The sequence below is a fragment of the Lemur catta genome, chromosome 2, assembly GCF_020740605.2.
Source record: "Lemur catta isolate mLemCat1 chromosome 2, mLemCat1.pri, whole genome shotgun sequence".
In the NCBI taxonomy this organism is placed as follows: Eukaryota; Metazoa; Chordata; class Mammalia; order Primates; family Lemuridae; genus Lemur; species Lemur catta.
This window is the reverse complement of record NC_059129.1, coordinates 40,763,808-40,781,903: the sequence shown is the minus strand read 5'-3', so window position 1 is coordinate 40,781,903 and position 18,096 is coordinate 40,763,808. Positions and strand designations below refer to the sequence as shown.

The window sequence follows — 18,096 nt, the reverse complement described above, 5'->3', positions numbered from 1 at the left end:
AGACTAAAAAGGCAATGTAGAAAACTTTGTGGAAATGAGATGGCTGAATTTGCTTAAATTGGGTTTAGGAACTGGCCCTCTCTTTGCTAGTTCTGGAATTTAGCCGGGATGCACACCAAAATGTCATTCCTATCCACCTTACTTGCCTCATACAAACTTCTGTTCTCTGGTCTTCTAAAACTGTGTTCCAGCTTTAGATTCTATATCTCGCATAGAAATGGATCATCAGAAAGCAACAGGAAGGCCGGGCGTGGTGGCTCACGCCTGTAATCCTAGCACTCTGGAAGGCCAAGATGGGTGGATCGCTCGAGGTCAGGAGTTCGAGACCAGCCTGAGCAAGAGCAAGACCCCATCTCTACTAAAAATAGAAAGAAATTATCTGGCCAACTAAAAATATATATAGAAAAAATTAGCTGGGCATGGTGGCGCATACCTGTAGTCCCAGCTACCTGGGAGGCTGAGGCAGTAGGATCCCTTAAGCCCAGGAGTTTGAGATTCCTGTGAGCTAGACTGATGCCACGGCATTCACTCTAGCCTGGGCAACAAAGCAAGACTCTGTCTCAAAAAAAAAAAAAAAAAGAAAGAAAGCAACAGGAAGAAGACTTAGAAATCCAAATCAGTAGAATAATATCAAATCCTTTGAGTTGAGTGGGACTGAAAAGTAACCTAATACATAACCTATTAGTAATTGTTTGCCATGAAGATTTTCAATGCTAGACACATAAATTGCTGAGTTCAGCTGCCCTCTTTCTCCTCCAAATCTAGCCTAAAATAACCAGTGATCTTAGAGCAATTTCACACCTAACATGGCTAAGAATAGAAACCTGTGGTTAAAGAGTTTGTCTAAACCTGGACCCATCATCTCCGTCTTACAACTTATATTCACCTTTTCATTTCCTTATACTGGCTGTGAGTGATATTCTCAAGCACCCTTGCTCAAATCCTGAGTCACACTTACTGCCTTTTTTTGTCCAATTTCCTTTTTTTATTTTCAATTGGAAATATACAACTGAAAATGTTATATATGTACAATTGGAAGAACAGCGATAAATGTCCAGTGCCCTTTGCTCGGGCTGAGGAATGGAATGTTACCAAACCTTAGGAGCCCTGTATGCTCTCCGCATTCATATCCCTGCCCCTTGCTCCTGGAGGACTGCTGTCCTGAATTTTGTGTAATTGTCATCTAGCTCTTATAGATTTCACCAACCGTGTAGATATCCCTAAGTGATATAACTTTTTATAGTGGCTTGTTTATAGTCTTTATGTAAGTGGAATTATACTATGTATGACTTACTTTAGCTCATTTTTATTTCTGGATTCATCCATGTTGATGTGTGGTCCTGTAGTTCATTTCCATGACATGAATGTGCCACAACTTAATTTTATATTCTACTGTTGATGTCATCAGGGTTATTTCCAGTTTTTGTCCTATTTTATTTTATACATGATACTTCTATAAACACTCTTTTAACATGTTCATGCCTGTGTGTAAGAGTTTCTCCAAGACATATAAGTTGTGGCACATTCCTATGACAGGCCTGATCCTGGAGCTTGTTAGATTTCTGTTCCCTTTTGGTTTTATGCTTGTCAGTCAGTTCTGTGGAGTCAGGCACATATTAGACTCAAATATTTGTTGAAAGAAAGAAGGACATTTGTTGTCCCTTAGCCAGGACTAAAACACAAAAATGCTGATAACAGACCATTTTACCTCCTTACCTCCTGTCCTTGCCCAACCATAGCCAACCCGTTGTTCTTATATTTCAGTTGAGATCCTAAAATATTTGTTTACTTATCATAACTGGTTTTTAATATTCTTCCAAGAAATTCAAGATTTGTTTCTCTCTCTATCCCCTTTTCAGAGCTTTCTGTCCACTGCTTTCTAGATAAGGTCACCCACACGCCCTCTCCCCAAGGCAGCTGGCAGCATGTTAAAATTTCATTAAATTGTGAACAAAAGGTTCCCAGAGAAGGAGACAGTCTCCTTTCAGTACCAGGTTGCAGGAGTACCTAGAGGGCCAAGGGCTGGGTGATGGTTCCTTCTCGTCTGCTGGAGAGAAGGCCAAGGTTCTTAGCCATTAAGTACCCTGTGACTTCGCCTTGACAAAGTACTGAATTCAGAGTGGCAGAGTTGGGACCCAAAGCAAATCTCCCAATTCCAAACTCAGTTTTATCTGATTTTTCAAATGAAATAAAAATGCTAAGGTGCTTTATAGCGATAAAATACCATATAATATCATGAATTGTTATTGACCTATTGTTTTTCTTCATCTACTGTCAGATACATGGTTTGCAAATATTTTCTCCAATATTTCTGTGGGTTGTCTTCATTCTGTTGATTGTTTCCTTGGCTGTACAGAAGCCTTTTAGTTTGATGCAATTTCACAATTTCATTTGTCTGTTTTTGCTTTTGTTGCATGTGCTTTTGGGCTCATAGCCAAAACAATCATTGCCCAGTTCAATTTCAGGAAGCTACTTCCCCGTGCTTTCTTCTAGTAGTTTTACAGTTTCAGGCCTTACATCTAAGTCCTTAGCCCATTTGGAGTTGATTTTTGTATGTAGTGTGAGATGAAGGTCGAATTTCATTCTTCTGCATGTGGATATTCAGTTTTCCCAATGCCATTTATTGAAAAGACTGTCCTTTCCCCATTTTTGGCTGAGCTGCCAACAGGAGGGTATACCAGCCAGACCACCCTGGGGTTGCTCCTAGGGGAAAGAAAGAAGCATGCTGCCCAGGGATTTCCAAAACAGGGCTAAATATAGGTCCTAAATAGGTCTCCCCATTCACTCACCCTGATTACACTTCACTCATTTCACCCCACTCGTTATCCCCTGATTTTGGGTATAGCAGCATCCAGTGACCAAACTGCCTTACTAAGGTGTGAGCCAGGAGGAGGTGAAGAAGAAAGAGCATGAAATCTTTCTGGTCGACTATTGAGAGAGCTGTTTTGGCTTGTGAATAATGGTAGGCAGCATGGAAGGCCCATTGCCTTGACTGTCAGCTCACTGTTGAGTAGCTTTGCAATAAAAGATACACTATTGTCAGACTAAATGGTCTAGAAAGCTGAAAACATGACCTAGATTAGTATCCAAGGCCACATTTTATATAGGCTACATTTTGGCCCATGTTTCAGCCAACCAACCAACCAAACTGTTGCAGGCCTAACTCTTTGAGCTGCAAGATTAAATGAACCCATATTAATAAATTTGGCTTGATTCAACTTTATGTTTCTTCCACCATTATCCCACACCCTTAATATCCATTCCCACACATATTTCTTAGAATTCTGTATCAGTTAGAAAAATCATCTAGTTCTTTTGGAGTGTAGGATACTTCCTAATGGGTCACACTTTGTATCTCACCCAGGCCTGCTGGGACTTGAGTCCAGTTATAGGTCTAGAAGGAAAAGGGGGTGCTAGCAGTGGGTCTGAGGAGAACCAGCAGCATCTTTTAAGGCATCTACCTCAGGGGAGGCCAATAAAGTTTCCTCAAGCAAACTTGGGTTAATCGCATCAGACCTGGAATGGTTGCTTCTACTGGCAAGAAGACTCATAAGAATGAAGGGTCTCAGTGTTTCTAGTTTCATCACAGTCTGCCATATGTCCCCATTTCAGTTTTCAGGATTGTGTTTTCAACCAATGCCTCCACTTCAACAGCAGACACCCTGCAAGGTTGGAAATTCGATTTGCGTTGTAATTCACCCACTTGCAGGATGAGGCTCTGACTTTGGTTTTCAGCACACTCATCTGCAGCTGTAGGAGAAGGATTTCTTTCCAGCCAAAAGCAGAAACTTTCAGGTCATTTATGTGGCCCTCTAGCAGGTTATCTGAATCTCTATGCTTTTCCTTTTCTTTCCTCCTTTTTGTGCAGGGCTGTTAGGAACAACCAGCCAATCCCATTATATCCATTAGTTTGACAGAAGTGTGCTAAGGTATCAAACCTAGTCACCCAGAACCTTGCCTCCTGTATTTGACTGAATTGGACTGGTGGTATTTTGCTTGTCTGTATTGCCACATCATGCCACACCGTGGACTATTAGTGCTCTCTTTACTACTGTAAATAGAGTCATTAGTATCTTTGAATTGAATTGGATTAGAGAACCATTGCAGAAACCCCAGAACCAATTCAAAAACTCATCTGTAAGATTCTGTTCTTCTAGAACCACCCTCAGTACCAAAATCTCTATTTGTCAGTTTTCTCCAGAAAAACAATCAATAGGGTGTGTGTATACAAACTCTCTACCCTCTCATCTATGTACGTATATATGCAAATTACCTCTCTCATGTATATATGTAGGTGTCTCATATATATTATGTATATCATAGATAGTTGAGAGAGAAGGAAATTTGTTCCAAGGAATTGGCTCATGTGATTGCAGGGGCTGGCAAGTGTGACTGTAGGGCAAGCCAGCAGACGGGAGATCTGGGAAAAAGCTGATAGTTTAGTCTTGAGTCCAAAGGTCTTTCGGGGTCAGAATTCCCTCTTCCTTAGGGCACCTCAGTCTTTTTCTCTTAAGACCTTCACTGATTGAATGAAACACCTGAAATGTGGCCTTACTAATAACCTGTCTAACAGAGGAAAATAAACTATCAAACAGAAAGTAAGAGAAATAAACTCACAACACAACTACTCTTTTTTTTTTTTTTTTTTTGGAGACAGAGTCTCGCTCTGTAGCCTGGGCTAGAGTGCCGTGGCATCAGCCTAGCTCACAACAACGTCAAACTCCTGGGCTCAAGCAATCCTTCTGCCTCAGCCTCCCGAGTAGCTGGGACTACAGGCATGAGCCACCATGCCCAGCTAATTTTTTTTCTATATATTTTTAGCTGTCCAGATAATTTCTCTTTATTTTTAGTAGAGATGGGGTCTCGCTCTTGCTCAGGCTGGTCTCGAACTCCTGACCTTGAGTGATCCACCTCGGCCTCCCAGAGTGCTAGGATTACAGGCGTGAGCCACCAAGCCTGGCCAAAGTGTCCTAATTTAAACGTTAATCACATGTAAAAAAATACCTTCACAGCAACATTCAGACTGCTGTTTGACCAAACATCCAGACACCATAGCCTATCCAACATGACACATAAAATCAATCAGCACACCTTCCCTCTGGTAGCTGTGGGTTTAGTTTGCTCTTCTTTTCTGTGTGTTTCAAGATAGAAGGTATATTACTGATTTGAGATTCTTTTCTTAATGTAGGCATTTGTAGCTCTAAATTTCTCTGTAAGTGCTATAGTAGCATCCATAATTTTTCATATATTTTGTTTTCATTTGCATTTATCTCAATATATATTTTAATTTCCATTTTGATTTCTTGTTTGACCCATTGATTATTTAGGAATTTGCTCTTGATTTCCACTTACAATCATCCCTAAGTGTCCAACGGGGAATGGGTTCCAGGACCTTCCGTGGTTACGAAATCTGCAGATGCTCAAGTCCTTTATATAAAACAATGTACAGTTGGACCTCTGTGTCTGCAAGTTCTAGATTCATGGGTATGGAGGGCTGACTATATTTGTGAGTTTCCCAAATTTCTTTCTGTTATTATTTCTAATGTCATTCCGTTTTGGTCAGAGTGTGGGGCGTTAGCTATGCTCCCAGCAAAAATCGGGTCCCTTTGGCTGGGGTCATCACAAGGGATATGGAAATAATAGAAATAGAAAATAGAGAATATGGAAATAAAAAACAACACAGAGATGAAAATATAGTTTTAAAAGATGGGGGGTCAGGGGCTCCTCCAGCATTCCCAGGAGCTGTGAGGCCACGAGTGAAGTCCTGCATCAGTATTTATTGGTGCAGTGATTAGTTGCCAGTGGTAACAGATTTACATAATAACAGGTAGTTCGTTTAGGTATAAAGTCTCCCCAAAAGCTTCTGGAGATCCCTTAATTAACTCTATCTATGTGAGCAAAGGGTTACAAAATCTTTCTGAGACAAACTTCTAAGTCCTAAGATAAAATTATCACTTAGCAGAAAGGCTAAACAGAAATATAGTGGCTCTATACTTCTTTTTCTAGTTTTTTGTTGATTGAGACAGGTAGTCAGGAGTGAAGCAGGAACTGTTTCTTAGGCCAATTGTTTCTAGCTGCAGGTGTCTGTCAGGCGGGCAACTCTTTGATCAGTTCTCAACCTGTGGCCCCATGCCGAGCCTTGTCCTACAGAGGTGTCAGGTGCAAACTGACAGGTCTGAGACAGCATCGCCATGGAAATCGCTACTGATCGGTGAGATGCTCTCTTGAGGCGAGGCAGCTTTTGATGTGTGAACTAACACATTCACAAAGTCGTGCCCTGCGCTGCCCAGACTAGCGAACAATACAGTCACGATGGCTAAAGGTGACCCCAAGAAACCAAAGGGCAAGATGTCTGCTTATGCCTTCTTTGTGCAGACGTGCAGAGAAGAACATAAGAAGAAAAACCCAGAGGTCCCTGTCAATTTTGCAGGATTTTCCAAGAAGTGCTCTGAGAGGTGGAAGACGATGTCTGGGAAAGAGAAGTCTAAATTTGATGAAATGGCAAAGGCGGATAAAGTCCGCTATGATCGGGAAATGAAGGATTATGGACCAGCTAAGGGAGGAAAGAAGAAGAAGGACCCTAATGCCCCTAAAAGGCCACCGTCTGGATTCTTCCTGTTCTGTTCAGAATTCCGCCCCAAGATCAAATCTACAAACCCTGGCATCTCTATTGGAGATGTGGCAAAAAAGCTGGGTGAGATGTGGAATAACTTAAGTGACAGCGAAAAGCAGCCTTACATCACTAAGGCTGCAAAGCTGAAGGAGAAGTATGAGAAGGATGTTGCTGACTATAAGTCTAAAGGAAAGTTTGATGGCGCAAAGGGTCCTACTAAAGTTGCCCGGAAAAAGGTGGAAGAGGAAGATGAAGAAGACGAGGAGGAAGAGGAGGAGGAGGAGGAGGAGGAGGATGAATAAAAAAAACTGTTTATCTGTCTCCTTGTGAATACCTTAGAGTAGGGGAGCGCCGTAATTGACACATCTCTTATTTGAGAAATGTCTATTGCCCTCATTAGGTTTAATTACAAAATTTGATCACGATCATATTGTAGTCTCAAAGTGCTCTAGAAATCGTCAGTGGTTTACATGAAGTGGCCATGGGTGTCTGGAGCACCCTGAAACTGTATCAAAGTTGTACATATTTCCAAACATTTTTAAAATGAAAAGGCACTCTTGTGTTCTCCTCACTCTGTGCACTTTGCTGTTGGTGTGACAAGGCATTTAAAGATGTTTCTGGCATTTTTTTTTTAATTTGTAAGGTGGTGTTAACTATATGGTTATTGGCTAGAAATCCTGAGTTATCAACTGTACATATCTATAGTTTGTAAAAAGAACAAAACAACCAAGACCAACTCTTGTTGCTCCTTGCTTGGCATTGAGGCCGTGGGGAAAGATGCCCTTTGGAGGGGCCGTAGCTCAGGGCGCGCACTGTGAGCTGGACCTGTTGACACTGCAGCGGGCATCCATTTAGCTTCAGGTTGTCTTGTTTTTGTATATAGCGACATAGCATTCTGCTGCCATTCTTAGCTGTGGACAAAGGGGGGTCAGCTGGCATGAGAAGTGTTTGGTTTCTTTTTCTTTTTTTTTTTTTTTAGTTAAGTATGGTAGTTTTTAAACTGTTTGTTTTAAAGCAAACTGGAGAACTCTTCATTGTCAGCAAAGCGGAAGAGCCACTGCATCAATGAAAGTTCAAGAACCTTCTGTACTTAAACACATTTGCAACATTCTGTTATTTTTTGTATTTAGAATGCTGAAATGTTTTTGAAGTTAAATAAACAGTATTACATTTTTAAAACTGTTCTCTATTAAAAAAAAAAAAACAAATTCCTTCAGGGCAAAGCCCTGCAAAACTGAAATCTTTTATGTCTCTTTATTTAGGGCAACACAGAGAACACACTTTTTATGATTTTAATCCTTTTAAATTTATTGAGACTTGTTTTATGACCTACCATATGGTTTATCCTGGAGAATGTTCCATGTGAAATTGAAAAGAACACATATTCCACTGTTGTTTGGTGGACTGTACTATACATAGATGTCTGTTATATCTATTTATAGTGTTGTTCAAGTCTGTTTCCTTGTTGAACTGCCTAGTTCTGTCCTCTATTGTGAGTGGAGTATTGTTGAATTCTCTATTTCTCCCTTTAATTCTATCAGTTTTTTCTTCATGTATATTGGGACTCTATTAGGTGTATGTATGTTTATAATTGTTATATCTTTCTGATGGATTGACCCTCTTATTGTTGTAAAATGTTTCTGTATATCTTTACTAGCATTTTTGTTTTGTTTTAAAGTATATGGTATTTTTTGGCTGGGCACAGTGGCTCACACCTGTAATCCTAGCACTCTAGGAGGCCGAGGTGGGAGGATCACTTGAGGTCAGGAGTTTGAGACCAGCCTGAGCAAGAGTGAGACCCCGTCTCTACTAAAACTAGAAAAAAAATTAGTCAGTCAACTAAAAATAGAAATAAAAAATGAGCTGGGCGTGGTGGCTTGTGCCTGTAGTCCCAGCTACTCGGGAGGCTGAGGCAGGAGGATCACTTGAGCCCAGGAGTTTGAGGTTGCTGTGAGCTAGGCTGATGCCACAGCACTCACTTTAGTCCAGGCAACAAAACGAGACTCTGTCTCAAAAGAAAAAATAAAAAAAGTATGTGGTATTTTGTCTCATGTTAGTGTAGCCATTTCATCTTTTTTATGGTTGCTATTTCCATGATATATCTTTTCCATGATCTCTTCTCTTTTCTTTCTTTCTTTTTTTTTTTTTGAGACAGAGTCTCTCTCTGGTCACCCTGGTTAGAGTACAGTGGTGTCATCATAGCTCACAGCAACCTCAAACTCCTGGGCTCAAGCGATCTTGCCTCAGCCTCCCAAGTTGCTGAGACTACAGGCGTGTGCTACCATGCCTGGCTAATTTTTATTATTTTTTGGTAGAGATGGGATTTTGCTCTTGCTCAGGCTCCTGACTTCAAGAGATCCTCCCACCTTGGCCTCCCAGAGTGGTAGGATTATAGGCATGAGCAACCTCACCTGGCCAAGATATCTTTATATATTCTAAAAATAAGTCCTTTGTTAGATACATGATTTGCAAATATTTTCTCCCTTACTATGGGTTGTTTTTCACTTTCTTTTTTTATTATTTTAATTATAATTTTTAATTGACAATAATTATATATGGGATACAGTGTGGTGTTTCAATAGATGTATATATTGTGAATCACTTTCTTGATGGTGTCCTTTGAAGCATTAAAAAAAATTTTTTTTTTTTTTTGAGACAGAGTCTGGCTCTGTTGCCCAGGCTAGAGTGCCGTGGCATCAGCCTAGCTCACAGCAACCTCAGACTCCTGGGCTTAAGCGATCCTCCTGCCTCAGCCTCCCGAGTAGCTGGGACTACAGGCATGCGCCACCATGCCCAGCTAATTTTACTATATATATATATTTTAGCTGTCCATATAATTTCTTTTTAATTTTAGTAGAGACAGGGTCTCGCTCTTGCTCAGGCTGGAAAAATTTTTAATTTTGATGAAGTTCAATATATCAATATTTTCTTTTGTTGCTTATGCTTTTGGTACAATAGCTAATAATTTATTGTCCAACCTAAGTTCATGAAGATTTACCCCCTATGTTTTCTCCTGAGTTTTATAATTTTAGCACATTCATTTAGGTCTTTGTTCCATTTAGAGTTCATTTTTGTATATGGTGTGAGGTAAAGGTCTGTATTAGTTTCCTGGAACTGCTGTAACACATTGCCACAAATTTGATGGCTTAAAACAACAGAAATTTATTCTTTCAAAGTTCTGGAGAGAAGTTTGAAATCACATCCTGTGTTGGCGGGATTGACTCTGAGGGAAAATCCATTCCATGGTTCTTTTCTAGCCTCTGGTAGCTATTGGCAGTTGTTGGTGTTCCTTGGCTTGTACATCACTGCAATCTCTGTCTTCAACTTCACATAGCCTTCTTCTCTGTTTCTTTTCTCTGTGTCTGTGTCAAATCTTTCTCTCCTGGCTGGGCACGGTGGCTCATCCCTGTAATCCTAGCACTCTGGGAGGCTGAGGCGAGTGGATCATTTGAGCTCAGGAGTTCGAGACCAGCCTGAGCAAGAGCGAGACCCCGTCTTTACTAAAAATGGAAAGAAATTATATGGATAACTAAAAATATATATAGAAAAAATTAGCTGGGCATGGTGGCGCATGCCTGTAGTCCCTGCTATTCGGGAGGCTGAGGCAGAAGGATCGCTTGAGCCCAGGAGTTTGAGGTTGCTGTGAGCTAGGCTGATGTCACAGCACTCTAGCCCGGGCAACAGAGTGAGACTCTGTCTCAAAAAAAAAAAATTTCCCTGTCCTTATTAGGGTACCAGTCATTAGATTTAGGTTTCAACCAAAATCCAGGATGATCTCTTTATGGGAACCTTAACTGAATTACATCTGTAAAGACATTATTTCCAAATAAGGCCACATTCGTAGGTACTGGTGGTTAGGTTTTAGACATACCTTTTGGAATACGTGGTTCAACCACCATAGGGTCCCCCTTAATTCTTTTTATGTGGCTGTCCAGTTGTCCCAGCACATTTGTTGAAAAGACTATTTTCCTATGGAATAGTTTTGGCGCCCTTGTTGAAAATCAGCTGATCATACCCACATGGTTTTATTTCTGAATCTCAATTCCCTTCTACTGATTGCCTGTCTATCCTTATGCACATACCACACTGTCTTGATTACAGTTAGTTTATGGAATGTTTTGAAATTGGTAAGTGTGAGTCCTCCCACTTTTTCCTTTTTTGTAAGATTGTTTGCATATTCTATGTCTCTTGAATTTTAATATGAATTTAGAATCAGTTTGTAAGTTTCTACAAAGAAGTTATTTAGGAATCTGATGGGGATTTTGTTGAATCTATAGATCAATTTGGGAACGTAGCCATTTAACAATATTAAGTCTTCCAATCCATGAACATTTCTATGTTTATTTAGATCTTTAATTTCTTTCACTAAAGTTTTATAGTTTTTAGAGTATAAGGTTTGCATTCCTCTTGTTAAATTTATTTTAAGTATTTTATTCTTTTTAAAGCTACTGCAAATGAAATTGTTTTCTTAATTTCATTTTTGGATTGATCATTGCATGAATATAGAAATATAATTGATTTTTGTATATTGACCTTTTATCCTACATCTTTGCTGAACTTGTTTATAAGTTCTAATCACTTTGTAGTGGAGTCCTTTTCTAGCATTTTCTATGTAGAAAAATTATGTCATCTGTAAATATAGTTTTACATCTTTCTTTCCAATTTGAATGTATGTTATTTCTTTTTCTTGTTTAATTGCTGGTCAGAACCTTTAGTAATGTTAAATAGAGATGGTGAGGGTGCACATTCTTGTCTTATTGCTGATCTCAGGAGGAAAGCAACCAATCTTTCACCATTAAATGTAATGTTAACTGTGGGTTTTTCGTGGGTGCTCTTTATCAGGTTGAGGAAGTTCCTTTTTATTCTTATTTAGTTGACTTTTTTTAATCATGAAATGGTATCAAATTATGTCAAATGCTTCTTCATCTATTGAGATTATCATGTGGATTTATCAGAATATACTTATCAGACTATACTCCATATTTATACTAACTTAATTTCAATAAGATGTAGAAATGTTCTTATCTATAGGTCCATTTCCTTTTCTTCAGTTTTTGTGCTATTATTTTATATATATTATATCTAAATATGTTACAAACTCAAGAATGCATTGTAATAACTATTACTTTATGTAATTTTGGAAAGCTGCTATTGCTGTGTCTACAAGGTCTCTGATCTTTTCTTCTACAGTATCAAATCTACCATTAATCTCATTTCACATCCAGTGTATTTTTCATCTCAAACACATTCATTTCTGGAAATCTGATTTTGGTCTTTTATTTATCTTTCATGTCTTATATAATGTTTTGAACTATGGGCATGGTGGCATGCAGTTAGAATAACTGTTGGGATGGAATACAGTTACAATAACTGTTTTAATATAATTATCTGCCAATTCTAACATCTGTGTCAGTCCCAGGTTAGTTTAGATTGGTTGTTTGTCCTCTGCCTTCTGGGTCATATTTTCTTATTTTCTTTGTAAGCCTGGTTATGTTTTATCTGTTGTAAGACATGATGATTTTGCCTTGTCAGATGCTAGATATTTTTGCCTTTCCTAAATATTCTTGAGCTTTTATTTTTGGGACACAATAAATTATTTGAAAGCTGTTTGATCCTTTTTGGGTCCTGTTAGGCAAAATTAGACAGTGTTTGGTCTAGGCTAATTATTCCCCAATACTGACAAAAGACCATTCTGCATACCCAATGCCCAGCAAATTATTAAGTTTCCCAGTCTGGCTGGAGAGGACAGCCATTATTCCCAGCCCGTGTATCACTAGATGCTATTCCCTGTATTCCTTTTGGATTATTCTTTCCCCGTCCCTGGGTAGTTTCCTTACTTGTGTGCACTGATGAGCTGAAGGCTTGAGGGGAACCCTTTGCAGATTCCGGTGCTTTTCCTGTTCAGCTATCTTCCGTGTAGGCCTTTCCCTTGCATACTTGGGCTGTCCTGGCCTCCCCAACTCACAGCTCTGTTCCGTCAATTTAGTGAGATTGCTGGGCTGTCTTGGCACTCCTCCTCCTTGCACTGTATCCTGGAAACTCTCCAGGATGGAAGCTGGACAATTGCAGGCCTCACCTCTTTTGTTTCCCTTCTCACAGGGATCACAAACGTCTTGCCTGTTGCATAATGTCTGAATACTACTATTTCATATATTTACCTGAATTTGTAGTTAAGGCAGGAGAGTAAATCTGGTCCTTGTTACTCCTCGTGGTTATTATAGGCTGAATTTTATCCCCCTAAAATTTATATCAATATGTTAAATCCTTAACATCAAATGTGACTGTATTTGGAGAAGGGGCCTTTAAAGAGGTAGTTAAGGTTAATTGAAGTCATAAGGGTGGAACCCTGATCCTATATGACTGGTGTCCGTGTAAGAAGAGGGGGAGACACCAGGGATATGCATGCCCAGAGGAAAGGTCATGTGAGGACAGAGAGAAAGCGGTGACCTGCAAACCAAGGAGAGAGGAGAAACTAAATCCCCTGACACCTTGATCTTGGACTTCTAATCTTGAGAACTATGAGGAAATAAATTTCTGCTTAATCCACCAAATCTGTGTTATTTTGTTATGGCAGGTTTAGCTGACTAATACGCCAGCCCAAAACAAAAGTCCATCAACTAAGTTTTTAATTCAAATTTTAAAATTTCAATTTCTAAAAACTGTATTTGCCACAGCTGGGTCATTGTCAGTTTCCTATGTTCTTCAGGCATCTTCAAGTATGCCATGTTTTTTTTAAACATAATTATCTTGTTGTGTTGTATTCTATGTTTCATAATTCCAGTATTGAAGTTTTATGAGCTTCTTTTTACTATCGTTTCTTCTAGTTCTTAATCATATTATCTTTTTCTTTCCATTTGTTCTTATACATTTCTTCTTCTGAGATGCTCTCTTTCCTTGTATAATTACTTATGTAAATTCTTTTACATGTAGGTTAAATGTGGATTTCTCTAGAGAATTTTGCTTTCTTCTTCTAATTTTTGAGTTACCATCAATCCAGGAGAATTACAGCTAAAATCATGGCTTGTGGTTATTGTGACCCACAATAGTAAAGGAAATTTAGACAACAAATCTACAGGCGTGCTGGCTGGTAGTTACAGATTTTCAGAAATTTGTTTGCTCCTTTTTTTTTCTTTCTGCTGACTCAAAGGCTAATTTCCTTAGAATACTCTTATATTTGGGGATGAAGCAGATTTTGTTTTGTTTCACCCTTTTAGGATTTGAACCTTTGGTTTCCCAGATTTTCTGGGGAAGGGAAGTGTTTCCTCTTATACTCCCTACATGAACAAGCACTGGGCATCATCTTCTGTCTGTCACAGCTTGTGAGCTGTAAGAAAGGAGCTTGTGAGCCTGAGAAAATCAAAGCTTTCTCCAGATTTGTCAAATGCACTCAGGATAAAAGCAACTTTTCTGTTTGGATTCCTGCCCACATTTATATTTTGGCCTAAATAATTATTCTTTTGTTTGTTCTTCTGTGCTTTTGGATGCTCTGTGTGTGTTTGTCTAAAGTTCACTGAAGTCTCAAACTCCCGCGCTCAAGTGATCCTCCTGCCTCAGCTTTCCTAGTAGCTGGGACTACAGGTGCCTGCCACCATGCCTAGCTAATTTTTTAATTTTTTTGCAGAGATGGGGTCTCATTATGTTACTCAAGCTTGTCTTGAACTCTTGGCTTCAAGTGATCCTGCCTCCTTGGCCTCCCAAAATGCTGGGATTACAAGTGCCAACCACCATGCCCAGCCACTGCTTTTTGTATTTTACCTATTATCTTGAGTTGTTTTCAGTGGAAGAGACAACCTTAAAATCTAGCCCACCATATTACTAGAAATGGAATCCCCATTAACTACTCATTAATATCTGTTATTTACCTGACACCAGGTTAGACACTGGAATACAAATCCATTTGGAACAATGCTAATCAAAGTGTGGTCTTTGAACCAGTGCTGGTCTCTGAATTGTTTGGTACCAGCCCAAAATGGGATGCATACAAAAAATGAGAGTGAGAGTGAGAGTAAGAAATAAATGTCTACTGATCTTATCTTGGACAAATAACAGCTAAGCAAAAGACGAGCAGTTATATCATGTTCTTTTTTTTTTTTTTTTTTTTTGAGACAGAATCTTGCTCTGTTGCCTGGGCTAGAGTGCCGTGGCCTCAGCCTAGATCACAGCAACCTCAAACTCCTGGGCTTAAGTGATCCTCCTGCCTCAGCCTCTCGAGCAGCTGGGACTACAGGCATGCACCACCATGCCTGGCTGATTTTTTTCTATATATTTTTAGTTGTCCAGATAATTTCTTTCTATTTTTAGTAGAGACAGGGTCTCACTCTTGCTCAGGCTGGTCTCGAACTCCTGAGCTCAAGTGATCTTCCTGCCTCAGCCTCCCAGAGTGCTAGGATTATAAGCATGTGCCACCATGCCAGGCCCATATCATGTCCTTCGGTCTGCTTAAAACAGTTTGATTATCAGCTATTCATACACCAGACTTTGAGTAACATGGTGATAAAACTAGGATTTTTTTTTTTTTACTTTTGTGGATGCTATAGACTAAATGTTTATGCCCCTTTCACCCCTGCCCAAATTCATGCTTAAAATTGATCCCCACTGTGATGGTATTTAGAGGCGGGGCCTTTGGGAGGTGATTGGTCATGAGTGTGGAGCCCCTGTGACTGAGATGACTGCCCATGCAAAAAAGACCCCAAACAGTTTCCTCAGCCCTCCTGCCACAGGAGGCCACTGTAAGAAAACAGCAGCCTATGAAATAGGAATTAGGCCAGCACCAGACACCAAGTCCGCCAATGCCTTGATCTTGGACTTCCCAGCTTCCAGAACTGTGAGAAATAAATTTCTATTGTTTATAAGCCACCCAGTCTATAGTATTCTGTTATAGCAGCCTGAATGGACTAAGACAGTGGGGGTCACATAAAAACTGATAAGTATTATAGTTACTCTACCCAGAAAATATTAATATAAAATTTTAGTGTATACATCCCCTGAAGTCTTAGAGATCTGGACTTTTTAATTCTAAAAGGAGAGAAGTGGTATTTGTTTTATTTTGTTTTTCAGAGACAGTCTGTCACCCAAAGTGGAGTGTATGGTGCTCAAGAGATCTTCCTGCCTCAGCCTCCTGACTAACTAGGACTATAGGCACATGCCACCAAACCTGGCTAATTTTTTAAATTTTTTGTAGAGATGGGATCTTGCTATGTTATCCAGCTGGCCTTGACCCCCTGGCCTGAAATGATCCTCCTGCCTCAGCCTCCCAGGGTGCTGGAATTACAGATCTGAGCTGCCGTGCCTGGCTGTGAGACAAGTTTCGAGTAATCATCCCACCATCCCACAATGGCACTCCACTTATCTGAGAGTATAAACTGGAGCATACAAAAGCTGCACCTCATAACATACTATCAAGGGAACAAGTAGAAAGATGTAATTTATTAGTCACTTGTTCATGCAACCAAACCCAAGTGCGTGCAAAATGCCAGATAAAATTCTAGTCTCAGATCACTGCACCAGGAACCAATTTTTTTCATTCTTTTCCCACCCTATCACCCCCATGTCCCAGCACCTGAACTCTCTTTCCATGCTAGGAGAATTCCACACTTGAAGAGTCTTGGTGGAAAGCAGAGACCACTCCTCCCATAAAGCGAAAAACTCACTTTCCCAAATATTCTTGCATCTGGATACAGCATGAGGCGTAGGCTCCACCAGCCAGGTGACAACAGGCTGGATTCTGACTCAGGGCACGGTACCATGGGCAGGCTGTCATGGTGCAGATACATTTTGGCAAGTGTGGAGTGAGGGGCAGCAGCGATGTCCAATTGCCTGAAGCCGCAATGAGAGAAGCTCTATCTGCAGGATCCAGTCCAGCATCAGGGTGTAAATGTGTGAGCAGTAACGTCTGTGCCCAGCAGGAGGGGCAGTGATTCCTACGTGGGACCCGACCCAGGGTAGGATTATGGATTCTATTCCTAGCTGTGTAGCTTCAAGCCTTCCCAAAATAAAACAAACACCATTTCTTATGTGAATTTAAACATCAGCAAAAAATAACATTTAAATGTGGACTTACTCAGGATATGGAAGAATTTGCTAAAAAAAAAATTAAAAAAATATGGACTTAAGACCCCTCCCAGCCTGGGCTCTGTTCTGATCAGTGGCCCCAGTGGTTTCCAGTCAGTCAAGCACTAGGCTGCCTGTAGGCTTGTTACAAAATACTCGGGCCTTTCCCTAGACCCATCATCTCAGAATGTGGAGCATGGGTCTCAGGAATCACTTATTTAACAAGCTACAGGTGAGGGTGATGCACACCCATGTGGGAATCCTGGTCTATGTTCTTGCTATTAAAAGTGTGATCTGAAAACCAGTAGCGTCTGCTTCAACATTTTTTTTTTTTTGAAAGGGGTAAGCAACGAGGATTTATTTGAGTGCTCCTGGGCGAGGGTAACGGGTCCCAACAGAGGGTCCTGGGTGAGGTTCACAGGTCCCGGGAGAGAGGGGCCTGAGAAGTCCCTTCAACTTTTTTTTTATAAACACTGAATCTGAGTATCTACTTTGGACCATCTGAATCTTAGCTAGATGTACTGGTGACTCCTATGCATGCTAAACTTTGGGATTCCCAGATTTATGTGCCTTCTAGACGTGGTGTCAGAACTGTGTAATCTGCTCTGGGCGTGTGGCCTGATAAGATCACTTAGCCCTGGAGGTTCAGGGTTCAGTCCTTGTCCCTGTCTCTTTTACAGCCAGTCACTCCCTTGGTGCCCTCATCCATGCTCAAGGCTTTAAATATCATTTATATGGTGTCACCTCCCAAATCTATTTTTGCAGCCCAGACATTTCTCCTAAACTCGAGACTCATATATCCAACTGCCAACACAACAACCTCACTTGAGTGTCTAATAGACATCTCAGATTCAACATTTCCCGAGTGAAATGCCTGTAGTGCCCCCTCCTCAAACATGCTCCTTTCAGAATCTACCCCATCTCTGCTAACAGCAACTTCATCTTCCAACTTTTACAGTCTGAAATTTTTTGTTTCCTCTTTGCCATATCCCAGATTATCTATTAGGAAATGCTGTAAAGTCCATGTTCAAAATATACCCAGAACCCAATCACTTCCCACTCTTTTCTTTGCTCATTCACTAGGCAAAGTCACCAGTGTCTCTAGCCTGGGGCACTGCCCTAGGTTCCTGCAGTTTCCCTGCTTTCCCACTCCCCTCACTTCTCAATTTTGTTTTAGCATAGTAGTCAGAGGGATCCTTTTCAAAGATGGGAGGTACTAGCTCTATAATCTGCTGAGAATGGTCCTACAACTCATCTCGCTCAGAGCAAAGGTGAAACCCTTCCTATGTCTTCAAACCTACGTGATCTGCCCTCATCTCTGGCCTCATCTTGGTGACGCTCTGCTGCCGCCACCTCAGCCTCCTTAACTCTTCCCAGAACACAGATCCCCGCCTGGAAGGAACCCGTCCCAGACATCCTCGTGGATGATTCCT

The 18,096-nt window shown here is 40.5% G+C and overlaps 1 protein-coding gene across 1 annotated transcript; it reads left to right on the top strand.

Annotated features, from left to right (window-relative positions):
• The first annotated feature begins 5,978 nt into the window (after window positions 1-5,978).
• LOC123631667 (high mobility group protein B3-like) lies at window positions 5,979-7,792 on the top strand. Its single transcript, XM_045541505.1, has one exon. It carries the CDS (start codon window positions 6,313-6,315, stop codon window positions 6,913-6,915), a length of 603 nt encoding a protein of 200 aa, XP_045397461.1. The 5' UTR covers window positions 5,979-6,312; the 3' UTR covers window positions 6,916-7,792.
• Window positions 7,793-18,096: the final 10,304 nt, after the last annotated feature.